Below are 12,703 nucleotides of genomic sequence, written 5' to 3' on the forward strand. Positions count from 1 at the left end.
CAATGCCTTCTTCTTGCAGGAACTGCTGACACACTCCAGCCACATGAGGTCTAGCATTGTCTTGCATTAGGAGGAACCCAGGGCCAACCGCACCAGCATATGGTCTCACAAGGGGTCTGAGGATCTCATCTCGGTACCTAATGGCAGTCAGGCTACCTCTGGCGAGCACATGGAGGGCTGTGCGGCCCTCCAAAGAAATGCCACCCCACACCATTACTGACCCAATGCCAAATCGGTCATGCTGGAGGATGTTGCAGGCAGCAGAACATTCTCCACGGCGTCTCAAGACTCTGTCACGTCTGTCACATGTGCTCAGTGTGAACCTGCTTTCATCTGTGAAGAGCACAGGGCGCCAGTGGTGAATTTGCCAATCTTGGTGTTCTCTGGCAAATGCCAAACGTCCTGCACGGTGTTGGGCTGTAAGCCCAATCCCCACCTGTGGATGTCGGGCCCTCATATCACCCTCATGGAGTCTGTTTCTGACCGTTTGAGCAGACACATGCACATTTGTGGCCTGCTGGAGGTCATTTTGCAGGGCTCTGGCAGTGCTCCTCCTGTTCCTCCTTGCACAAAGGCGGAGGTAGCGGTCCTGCTGCTGGGTTGTTGCCCTCCTACGGCCTCCTCCACGTCTCCTGATGTACTGGCCTGTCTCCTGGTAGCGCCTCCATGCTCTGGACATTACGCTGACAGAGACAGCAAACCTTCTTGCCACAGCTCGCATTGATGTGCCATCCTGGATAAGCTGCACTACCTGAGCCACTTGTGTGGGTTGTAGACTCCGTCTCATGCTACCACTAGAGTGAAAGCACCGCCAGCATTCAACAGTGACCAAAACATTAGCCAGGAAGCATAGGAACTGAGAAGTGGTCTGTGGTCACCACTTGCAGAACCACTCCTTTATTGGGGGTGTCTTGATAATTGCCTATAATTTCCACCTGTTGTCTATCCCATCTGCACAACAGCATGTGAAATTGATTGTCACTCAGTGTTGCTTCCTGCAACAAGTGGACAGTTTGATTTCACAGAAGTGTGATTGACTTGGAGTTACATTGTGTTGTTTAAGTGTTCCCTTTATTTTTTTGAGCAGTGTATTTATGATAAATTGATATTTAATTATTTTCATTTTCTTAATTCCCAGAGAACCCCTTAAAGGTCATGTGTATGAGGCCTTATACTCACATCTACATGTTTAGCATGCATGAAGATCATCATGCCTTAGCGATGCCACTTCTTCCTGGTAAAAGGTCATGGATGCCCATGGTACACCAAACCATAGTCAAGAGATAGCTGCATCTTTGCTCAGTATAGAAAAAAATTATGAATATATTATTTTATTAGAAGTGTTCAGTGTATACGTGTCATTCTATCCTAAATGTTGACTTTTTGTCCTTTTCTTTCTTTGATATTTAGTGGCACAAAATTGGCAACATCTTCCGGTGATTCTACAATTCGTATATGGGACTTTGCCAAGTCAGAATGTATCCTCACATTGGAAGGACATACGCATGCAGTCTGGGGCTGTTCATGGCACACATGTGGAGATTTCCTGGCTTCTTGTTCCCTAGACAACAACAGCAAAATATGGGATCTCAACAGGTATTTAGCATTATTTGACCTACACACCTACATATGTTTTATATACAGTGCATTCCTAATACAGCTTTTAGGTGATTTATATAATCATTGTATACAATGCAAATAGCATGCTTTCTTATGTCCATAAATCTCTATTTTGTAATGGCCAGTTCCAAGAATTAGGGAGTTTTAGAGGGAACCTGTCACCATGAAAATGCCATACAATATGCAGGCAACAAGTTGTAGAACAGGAGGAGCTGAGCAGATTGATATATAGTTGTATGGGAACAGATTCAGTATAACATGTCATTTTCATATAAATCTCTTCTCTTTTTGAGCTGAACAGTCATGGGAGCGGTCCTACTCTGTGATTGACAACTAATGACGCATAACTAAGCTTATAGAGAAACCTGTCAATCCGTAAGACCACCCACATGACCACTGAGCTCAGAAAGAGCAGAGATTTCAATGAATAAGATGTACGATTTCCAGAATCTTTTCTAATAAAACGACAGTATATGAATCTGCTCAGCTCCTCCTGCACTATAACATGCTGCCTTCCAATTGCACTACAGTTATTTTTTTGAGATGTATTTTTGGCAGTGATGACTGAGTGAAGGCTCAATTTTTGGCCTTCATTAATTCTTCCTTGATATATTGCTATGGGAATCTCTCCCTTTAACTGCATGTGTTTTTTATAAAAACATTTGCAGATTCCCCATAACTGCCCTGTTGACCTGACATCGTGCTGTAGGCTCATGAATATGGTACACACACACAAATTATCGTGTGTATATGTTATGCTCTTCAGTTAAGGTGGCCTTGCACATAAAAGTGAGCCAACCAGTCGGCCCACCATTGTTTTAAAATATTTTAATGAATGTTCTTAATGGGCAATGGTAGATTGGAGTAAAGTATTTTGCCAATTCTTTTCTGATAGGGTGATCAGTTTAAGACTAGAGCACCTATTCCATGCTGAGAAGGTGGTGAGCTATTCACGCTGACCATATCCAATGGTAGATTGCCAAAAAAGTGATGTTATTTGGGGGGGAGGGGTGCTCCTTTGTCAGCAGAAACCAGACGTGTATGACATGATTAGGCGATTACTTCCCACAAGCTTACAGTTGGTTTGCAATAGTTTTTTTTAAACTTTGTCCATGATCTGCTAGTTTGATCTGGCATGTTGATGGTTGGATTCTTTATATGGATGATCCAATGTAACAATGATTGATTGCATTCTGGATGATACTAATCCTTTGTGTATGGCCAGCTTAAAGGGGTTCTCCAGGCTTTTCTAAAACTCCAGAGGCTTTCTGACCTGTGGAGGTACTCAACTGTCTGTCACACCACTGATTCCGCTGTTGTGCTTATATGACCGCCAGGACAGGATGCAGGCTCTTCCGCTCGGGTCCCACCCAAATTTTTCAACTGCATTTACAGTATGCAGCTGAACAGGAAGAATTAGGAACACATCTGATCGGGACCTGAGAGACAGAGTCTTCAGCCAGTCCTGACAGTCATGTGAGTGCAGCGGAGATGGTGGAACCGGCAGCGTGATGGAGGGGTAAGTACTGAGGAAAACCATCTTGCCCTTATCGCTGAGAAGGCTCTCAGATTTTTATAAAAGCCTAAAGAAACCCTTTAAGTGTTATAATTGTATAGAAGTAGAATAATGGCACCCAATTCTTGATGCTCAATAAAGAAAAAGTTTACAGTCGACCCCAGTCTTTTTGAGCAGCAAGTGGACTGACTGAATAGTATTCATGCCAATATTTCTGGCTTTCACCAACTTTCTTCATGGCTACTTTGGAAGGGGATCTAGTGGATAACTGGAAGATGACTGGTGCCGATACCTCAGCATGTAACCTGCTATTAATGGCTGCTGTGTTTATACTACTACAATATTGTGGATTCCAATCCTACCAGTGAGCATTGATCTTTGCCATATTTCCGGCCATTATTGATACAGTTTTATAACCGTGGACTCTGTCAATGTAAGTTTAGGACACAAGAGAGATGTTTAAAAGCTCAGACTTATCGCTCAACTTCACATTGCTACATTAACTTGGTTTGCCGTCCTTTACTGAACTAAATTTTACTTTGTGGGCGCTAGCTACAATACAGTGTCAATGCTATATATCTGAATTGGAGATAATGATCCTGATTTGAAATCCCTTGGTCTTTTTTCTTTGGCTAACGCAATTGTAGTCTCAATCGTAAGTAGCAAGTCTCTGTCACGCTTTCTGACAGCAAAGGTTAAAATGGCTCAAATCCACAATGACCTTTTTCTCCTCTGGCCTCTTCTCAGTAAGACGTTCAGGAAGGAGCTTGTAAGTGTCATCCATCAAATAGAAGATTGTGAGAAAACATAATAAAACTTTAAAATACCAAAGGTGCTCGGCAGCATATCACAACCGCACCGGCAACTGTCTCTCTTCCAACAGGCTGTGATAAACAGTAAATAAGAAATAGCCACTAAATAACTGCCTTAGCGGGCGTAATCTCTCTCCTCAGCAGCTGAAAAGAATGTCGTATTTCATCAAGGAGCTCATTTCATAGTATGATAACGCGCAGCTCCTTCACAACAAATATGCCATTTCTTCCCAGTGCTTCATCTCACCAATACATAGAGTGGCGTGACTTTAAAGCTTCCTTTCATGATTGATGGCGAAACAGGTTATCCTTGGCGGATACAAACGTGAGCCTCGTTCCTTGGTGCTGTTTATGTCTCTCCAGCCTCTGAGTACTCTGGTGAAAAAATGGAACTCCTACAGTGCTACATATGCCAGATTGTCCTGATAATCTCTTCTTTAGGGCTTATGCACACGACCATTGGCTGTTTTGCAATCCGCAAATTGCGGATCCTCAAAACATGTGCATTCCGCATTTTATGGAACAGCTGGCGCCTAATAGAACTGTCCTATCCTTGTCCATAATGTGGACAAGAATAGAACATGTTCTATCATTTTCAGATGGAAAGGATGCAGTCAGCACATGGTGTGCTGTCCGCACCTTTTGCGGCCCCATTAAAGTGAATCCGGATCCGAACCGCAAAAAATGCAGATCGGATGCGGACGAAACATCCGTTCGTGTGCATGAGCCCTTCGGCTCCATTCACACGTCCGCAAATGGGTCCGCATCCGTTCCACAATTTTGCGGAACGGGTGCGGACCCATTCTTTTTCTATGGGGACGGAATGGATGCGGACAGCACACAGTGTGCTGTGTGCATACGCATTTGCGGAGTCCGGCCCCGATCTTCAGGTCCGCAGCTCCGCAAAAGATAGAACATGTCCTATTCTTGTCCGCAGCTTGCGGACAAGAATAGGCATTTCTATAGGGGTGCCGGGCGGGTGTGCTGCGGATCCGCAATTTGCGGGTCCGCAACACACCACGGACGTGTGAATGGAGCCTTACTGTCAGATCATTTGAAATAGGGCATCTGATTTATGGCAGATTTGAGAGTTTTCCTGTTTTGAGTTTTTACTACCTAAAATCTTTACTTTTGTTTGGAAACTTTTTAACCTTACATTACCCAGCACAATCAAGAAAATGATCTTGTATGTTGGTGATTCTCTGCCAAAAAATGCTGCATATACTGATTTCCTAAGCTGCCCAATATGACCTTCCAGAAAGTAATCCCCTGTAGATCAACTTTGCACTTTTCTGAGGCTTTATAAAGTTATGTTCAAGCTGGAACCTGCAGCTGATTTTCTCAGCCTGTGGGAGGGTCAGCTTGCTTGTCTTTTTCCTGACCCTTACTGACCCTACTCAATAGTCACTGTGCTCCCTCTTGAGCTGCAGACTTTGGGAAGGAAGATTATTTTTTATTATTTCTCTGATTAACCAGAAACAGTCGCTACACTGCGTGCAGAATTATTAGGCAAATGAGTATTTTGACCACATCATCCTCTTTATGCATGTTGTCTTACTCCAAGCTGTATAGGCTCGAAAGCCTACTACCAATTAAGCATATGAGGTGATGAGCATCTCTGTAATGAGAAGGGGTGTGGTCTAATGACATCAACACCCTATATCAGGTGTGCATAATTATTAGGCAACTTCCTTTCCTTTGGCAAAATGGGTCAAAAGAAGGACTTGACAGGCTCAGAAAAGTCAAAAATAGTGAGATATCTTGCAGAGGGATGCAGCACTCTTAAAATTGCAAAGCTTCTGAAGCGTGAGCATCGAACAATCAAGCGTTTCATTCAAAATAGTCAACAGGGTCGCAAGAAGCGTGTGGAAAAACCAAGGCGCAAAATAACTGCCCATGAACTGAGAAAAGTCAAGCGTGCAGCTGCCAAGATGCCACTTGCCACCAGTTTGGCCATATTTCAGAGCTGCAACATCACTGGAGTGCCCAAAAGCACAAGGTGTGCAATACTCAGAGACATGGCCAAGGTAAGAAAGGCTGAAAGACGACCACCACTGAACAAGACACACAAGCTGAAACGTCAAGACTGGGCCAAGAAATATCTCAAGACTGATTTTTCTAAGGTTTTATGGACTGATGAAATGAGAGTGAGTCTTGATGGGCCAGATGGATGGGCCCGTGGCTGGATTGGTAAAGGGCAGAGAGCTCCAGTCCGACTCAGACGCCAGCAAGGTGGAGGTGGAGTACTGGTTTGGGCTGGTATCATCAAAGATGAGCTTGTGGGGCCTTTTCGGGTTGAGGATGGAGTCAAGCTCAACTCCCAGTCCTACTGCCAGTTTCTGGAAGACACCTTCTTCAAGCAGTGGTACAGGAAGAAGTCTGCATCCTTCAAGAAAAACATGATTTTCATGCAGGACAATGCTCCATCACACGCGTCCAAGTACTCCGCAGCGTGGCTGGCAAGGAAGGGTATAAAAGAAGAAAATCTAATGACATGGCCTCCTTGTTCACCTGATCTGAACCCCATTGAGAACCTGTGGTCCATCATCAAATGTGAGATTTACAAGGAGGGAAAACAGTACACCTCTCTGAACAGTGTCTGGGAGGCTGTGGTTGCTGCTGCACGCAATGTTGATAGTGAACAGATCAAAACACTGACAGAATCCATGGATGGCAGGCTTTTGAGTGTCCTTGCAAAGAAAGGTGGCTATATTGGTCACTGATTTGTTTTTGTTTTGTTTTTGAATGTCAGAAATGTATATTTGTGAATGTTGAGATGTTATATTGGTTTCACTGGTAAAAATAAATAATTGAAATGGGTATATATTTGTTTTTTGTTAAGTTGCCTAATAATTATGCACAGTAATAGTCACCTGCACACACAGATATCCCCCTAAAATAGCTAAAACTAAAAACAAACTAAAAACTACTTCCAAAAATATTCAGCTTTGATATTAATGAGTTTTTTGGGTTCATTGAGAACATGGTTGTTGTTTAATAATAAAATTAATCCTCAAAAATACAACTTGCCTAATAATTCTGCACTCCCTGTATAGGTAGCAGTCAAACCTGAGCCCAAGAGTCTGGGTGTGTACAGAGTCCACCTTGTCACAAGAAGGAACACAAGTGTTACTTTTCTGTACAGTGTGTATTATGTTTGTATTATGATGTTGTGTTTGTTATCCCTGTGCTGTCACCAGAGGCGCACTATGGGCCCCGGTGCAAAGTGTGTAACAGAGCCCCCCTACCCACTATATGCAATTGGTGTTTCTTAATATTATTTATTTCAAAGCACCATTATTTTCAGGCTGTTGTAAATATGAAAAGGGGGTATATACACATAATATATAACAAAAACAAGTACAAAAAGCATGGACTAATTCATGACAGACTGATACAGAGGGGCAGAGGCCCCTGCCCGCAAGGACTCAAAATCTCGAAGGGAAAGGGAGACAGCAGGTGAGCGTAGAAGCTGCTTATATGGCTCTGTAGTGGTAGCAGGGTTATTGTAGGTGGTAGGCTTTCCCAATGAGATGGGTTTTCAGGTTAGTTTTTAAAAGTTTGGATGTTGGGGGAGAGTCTCATTTGGTGAAGTAGTAAGTTCTTTATGCAGGATGCACGTGAGAAGTCCTGTAGACTACTGTGTAAGAAGTCTTGTGAGGATCAGAGATCACTTGTAGGGATGTATCGGATGAGTGGGTCAAAAATGTAGAAATAAGGGTCAGATTATGGATGGGCTTGTATGTTATTGTTAGTATTTTGAGCTGATTGTGCTGGGCAATGGGGAGCCAGTAAAGGCATTGACAGTGGGTCGAGGCAGAGGTTAGATGGTAGGCCACAGAAGAGGATGTTGCATTTGTCTTGGTGGGAGATGATGAGAGTATGCAATAGCATATTAGTTGACACGGGGTTGAAGAAGGGGCAGGTGCGAGACTTACAGGCGGCAGAAGTTGGTAAGGGTTTATGTGACAGAGGACCTTTTTGAACCCCCCTAAAGCACAAGGACCTGATCGGGGCTACCTTTGCATCCCCAATAGCTACATTCCTCATTTAAAGGGCTTCTGTCACCCCCAAAACCCTTTTTTTTTTTTTGGGCTTGTTAAAATCGTTATTTAAAGACTATTCCCTATATAGGGATCTTACCTTTGTCTGTGGCTTCTTTTCATTAAAAAACAATCTTTTAAAATATGCTAATCACTTCACTACCAGCAAGTAGGTCATCTACTTACTGGTAGCCACCGCAAAAAACCGCCCCATCCTCTTGTTGATTGACAGGGCCAGCAGTGCTCTCCTCCTCCGGCTGGCCCTGTCAGCATTTCAAAAATCCCGCGCCTGTCTTCATTCGGCGCAGGCGCTCTGAGAGAAGGAGGCTCGCCTCCTCAGCACTCCCTCAGTGGGCCAGCGCCGATGACGTCACCGAAAGAGAAGACGTCATCGGCGCAGGCGCACTGAGGGAGTGCTGAGGAGGCGAGCGTCCTCCTCTCAGTGCGCCTGCGCCGAATGAAGACAGGCGCTGGATTTTTGAAATGCTGACAGGGCCAGCCGGAGGAGGAGAGCACTGCTGGCCCTATCAATCAACAAGAGGAGGGGGCGTTTTTTTGCGGCTGCTACCAGCAAGTAGACGCCCTACTTGCTGGTAGTGAAGTGATTTGCATATTTTAAAAGATCGTTTTTTTTATGAAAAGAAGCCACAGACAAAGGTAAGATCCCTATATAGGGAATAGTCGTTAAATAACGATTTTAACGAGCCCAAAATAAAAAAAATGGGGTTTGGGGGTGACAGAAGCCCTTTAATCTATTAATAAGTGATATGATATAATTATAAGCATTATCCAGGTGTTGTGGCATAACTACAGTATAGGGATTATTGTTGTGCATTGGCATCACTGTGTGCATTTTTAGGAGCAAGTGTAGAGCTTGCAGTTGCACATAGAAATTGGTGTCTGAGGTTGTCCAACAGTTACTATGACACACATATAAGTTACTATAACTTATATGTAATGGTTGGACATTGCTTTTTAGCCCTCCTTAGGGCATTCCATCTGAGGGATACCTCTGAATACCTGGAAACAGCATTCACATGTATACTGGTACATTCACTTTAAATGTCAAACGGAGTTCAAAGGATTCATCTTTGGACTCCATTAGGTCTGCTTTCAGGTTGTTTCCGACTTTTACGTTGGACCAAATAGCATGGTAGACTATGCTATTCTGTATGTACTGTAAGAAGGTACAAGGAATCATCGTGGATGATAGGTACGTGTCACCGAGGTTCCTGGCCTCGGTGGAGTAAGAGCCGGTTTTTATGTGTCAGCAGCAGTTGCTGTTTGACACCTTAATACTTAGTATGGCTGATCCAGGATGGCTCTTACTGGGAGTAGTCAAAGTGCTGGGTGGGTGACAACTCCTCATGTTCCAGGCTGGGTTTTTGCCAGGCCTAAAAACCAGCCAGCACTGCCAGGTGAGGAGGATTACCTCAGTCTGACAGTGGAGCTCAGGTGGTGTGTGTGCTGGGATCTGAGGCTTGTGCCGTACCGGAGGACTGAGAGGAGGCAAAAATGCCAACAAGGTGATTTTTACTTTGTGGACTTTCCATTGTGTGTGAACTAACACCAAAACTGCAAAGTGACATTTTGTTTTTGCTTTATGTGTGAATAAACACGGAAGTTTGATTTAAGAACTGGTAATTTGCCTCTGTACTGTGTCCGCACACCCTGTCTACCAGAGCGAATCCCCACAGTACATACATGTACGGTATTTTAGATATTAGTGTTTTAGCAGCTTACCTAGGGTGTTACCTAAATGGTGAATGCAGAATCTCTAGAGGCTGAAAAATCATCCAGGCCCCTGTCCTAAGCAGGTTAGCATGACCATAAATGAAATTCCTACCTCAACGTTCCGTTGCTCCCACTAGCAAGAATACACTTGACATTTTTAAGAATTACATTATGCTAAATGTCATTTCTTTAATTACATTTAAAGTAATCTTACAGATTTAACACTTTATATTGCTACTTATGCATGCTAATAATGACTAAAGGTCATGTTAGCATAAGCAAGTATCATGTTAGAAGACAGTGTAAGGCTTCATGCATTCCTCTGTATTTTTCTTCAGCGCTCATGCGGAGAGCACAGTGATACATATATTTCTATGGGACCATGCACACAACCATATTGCCGTTCTGCAGATAATTGAGCATGTCCTATTCTTGTCCATATATAAGCAGAAATAAAATCTATCACAGGAATATTACAAAAAGCATAGCATCAATCTGACACATTTTCACCTAAGAAAGGGCTTAATCATATTAAGACCTTTCTTAGGTTGAAACTCGTCAGATTGAGGCTATGCCAGGGCTCCAGATGGCGACCAAAATGGTCGCCAATGCAACTTAGAATTGCAAAATAGCGACAAGACTTTGTAGTCTTGTCACCATTTGCGCCTAGACCCTACGCTGTTCTGCCTCTTTAAGAAGAAAGGGCTTTCATCCAGCAGACACACGCAGCGTCTGCAGCAGATGTCTGCTGGGTGAAGATCCGCCCCTCACACTACCCGGCAGAGGTCATAGACGCCTGTTCAGGCCGTTTTACTCCATGGAAAAAGACTCATGCGTACTTTTACCCATGGTATTTTTTTTAGTAAGGAGCACTGTATCAGAAACCGCCAGTTTTGGTACACATGAAGCCCCAGTCTAGTGTACAGTTTTCTGTGTGTAATAGGCATGTAGCAAAGCTGTGTGTGCAATGTGTATATAATAAACTATCTGTGTAATGGGCATGTGGTAGAGCTGTGTATGTTATATGTATATACAGTCCTGATCAAAAGTTTAAGACCACTTGAAAAATGGCAAAAAATCATATTTAGCATGGCTGGATCTTAACAAGGTTCCAAGTAGAGCTTCAACATGCAACAAGAAGAAATGGGAGTGAGACAAAACATTTTTTGAGCATTCAATTTAATGAAAACAACGAATAAACTGAAACAGGCTGTTTTTCAGCTGATCAAAAGTTTAGGACCACACCTCCAAAAAAAAACTAACCCCCCCACCCCCCCAAACAGAAATCCAACTTCCAAACTTGAACTCGGTAATGAGTAGCTCCGCCGTTATTGTTTATTACTTCAAAAATTTGTTTTGGCATGCTTGATGCAAGTGTTTCCATGAGGTGAGTCGGAACATTTCTCCAAGTGGTGAAGGCGGCTGCACGAAGGCCATCTACTGTCTGGAACTGTTGTCCATTTTTGTAAACTTCCCTTGCCATCCATCCCCAAAGGTTCTCAATTGGATTTAGATCAGGGGAACACGCAGGATGGGCCAAAAGAGTGATGTTATTCTCCTGGAAGAAGTCCCTTGTCCTGCGGGCATTGTGTACTGTAGCGTTGTCCTGTTGAAAAACCCAGTCATTACCACACAGACGAGGGCCCTCAGTCATGAGGAATGCTCTCTGCAACATTCTGGACATAGCCAGCGGCCGTTTGACGCCCTTGCACTTCCTGAAGCTCCATTGTTCCACTGAAGGAAAAAGCACCCCAGACCATTATGGCACCCCCTCCACTGTGGTGCGTAGAAAACATCTCAGGTGGGATCTGCTTGTCATGCCAGTAACGTTGGAAACCATCAGGACCATCAAGGATAAATTTTTTCTCATCAGAGAATAAAACTTTCTTCCACCTTTGAATGTCCCATGTTTGGTGCTCTCTTGCAAAGTCCAAACGAGCAGTTCTGTGGTGTTCAAGGAGACGAGGTCTTTGAAGACGTTTTTTGTTTTTGAAGCCCTTTAGTCTCAGATGCCGTCTGATGGTTATGGGACTGCAGTCAGCACCAGTAAGGGCCTTAATTTGGGTCGAGGATCGTCCAGTGTCTTGACGGACAGCCAATTGGATCCTCCGGCTCAGTGCTGATGAATTTTTTTTGGGTCTTCCACTTGACTTTTTTGTTCCATAACCCTCAGGATCATTTAAGAAGTTCCAAATGACTGTCTTACTGCATCCCACCTCAGCAGCGATGGCGCGCTGTGAGAGACCCTGCTTATGCAGTTCAACAACCCGACCACGTTCAAAAAGGGAGAGTTTTTTTTGCCTTTGCCATCACAACGTGTGACTACCTGACAGAAAATGACAATGAATCCACATCTTTGCACAGATTTGGCCTTTTAAAGGCTTGTGGTCCTAAACTTTTGATCAGCTGAAAAACAGCCTGTTTCAGTTTATTCGTTGTTTTCATTAAATTGAATGCTCAAAAAATGTTTTGTCTCACTCCCATTTCTTCTTGTTGCATGTTGAAGCTCTACTTGGAACCTTGTTAAGATCCAGCCATGCTAAATATGATTTTTTGCCATTTTTCAAGTGGTCTTAAACTTTTTATCAGGACTGTAGTAGTGTCAGGTGCGCCCTGTGTATGGCGTCATCAGGAGGGCGCAGTGTATGGCAGCGTCAGGAGGGCGCAATGTATGGCAGCGTCAGGTGGGCGCAGTGTATGGCAGCATCAGGTGGGCGCAGTGTATGGCAGCGTCAGGTGGGCGCAGTGTATGGCAGCGTCAGGTGGGCGCAGTGTATGGCAGCGTCAGGTGGGCGCAGTGTATGGCAGCGTCAGGTGGGCTCTGTGTATGGCAGCGTCAGGTGGGCGCTGTGTATGGCAGTGTTAGGTGGGTGCTGTGTATGGCAGTAGTGGTCTTAGTGTATGATGTTGGATAAATGTAGTCTGTGGTTGCAGTTTGAGCAATTAAGTCTCTAAAAGGTTCGCCATTGCCTTCATTG

The 12,703-nt window shown here is 43.9% G+C and overlaps 1 protein-coding gene across 1 annotated transcript in view; it reads left to right on the forward strand.

The window, feature by feature from the left end:
* SPAG16 (sperm associated antigen 16) overlaps positions 1 to 12,703 on the forward strand; it is a 1,151,519-nt gene that overhangs the window by 562,028 nt on the left and 576,788 nt on the right. The window contains exon 12 of the mRNA XM_040440778.1: positions 1,411 to 1,596. Coding sequence (XP_040296712.1) covers positions 1,411 to 1,596 — 186 coding nt within the window. The remainder of the gene's footprint in view (positions 1 to 1,410; positions 1,597 to 12,703) is intronic.

Source organism: Bufo bufo, chromosome 7, assembly GCF_905171765.1.
Source record: "Bufo bufo chromosome 7, aBufBuf1.1, whole genome shotgun sequence".
Taxonomy (NCBI): Eukaryota; Metazoa; Chordata; class Amphibia; order Anura; family Bufonidae; genus Bufo; species Bufo bufo.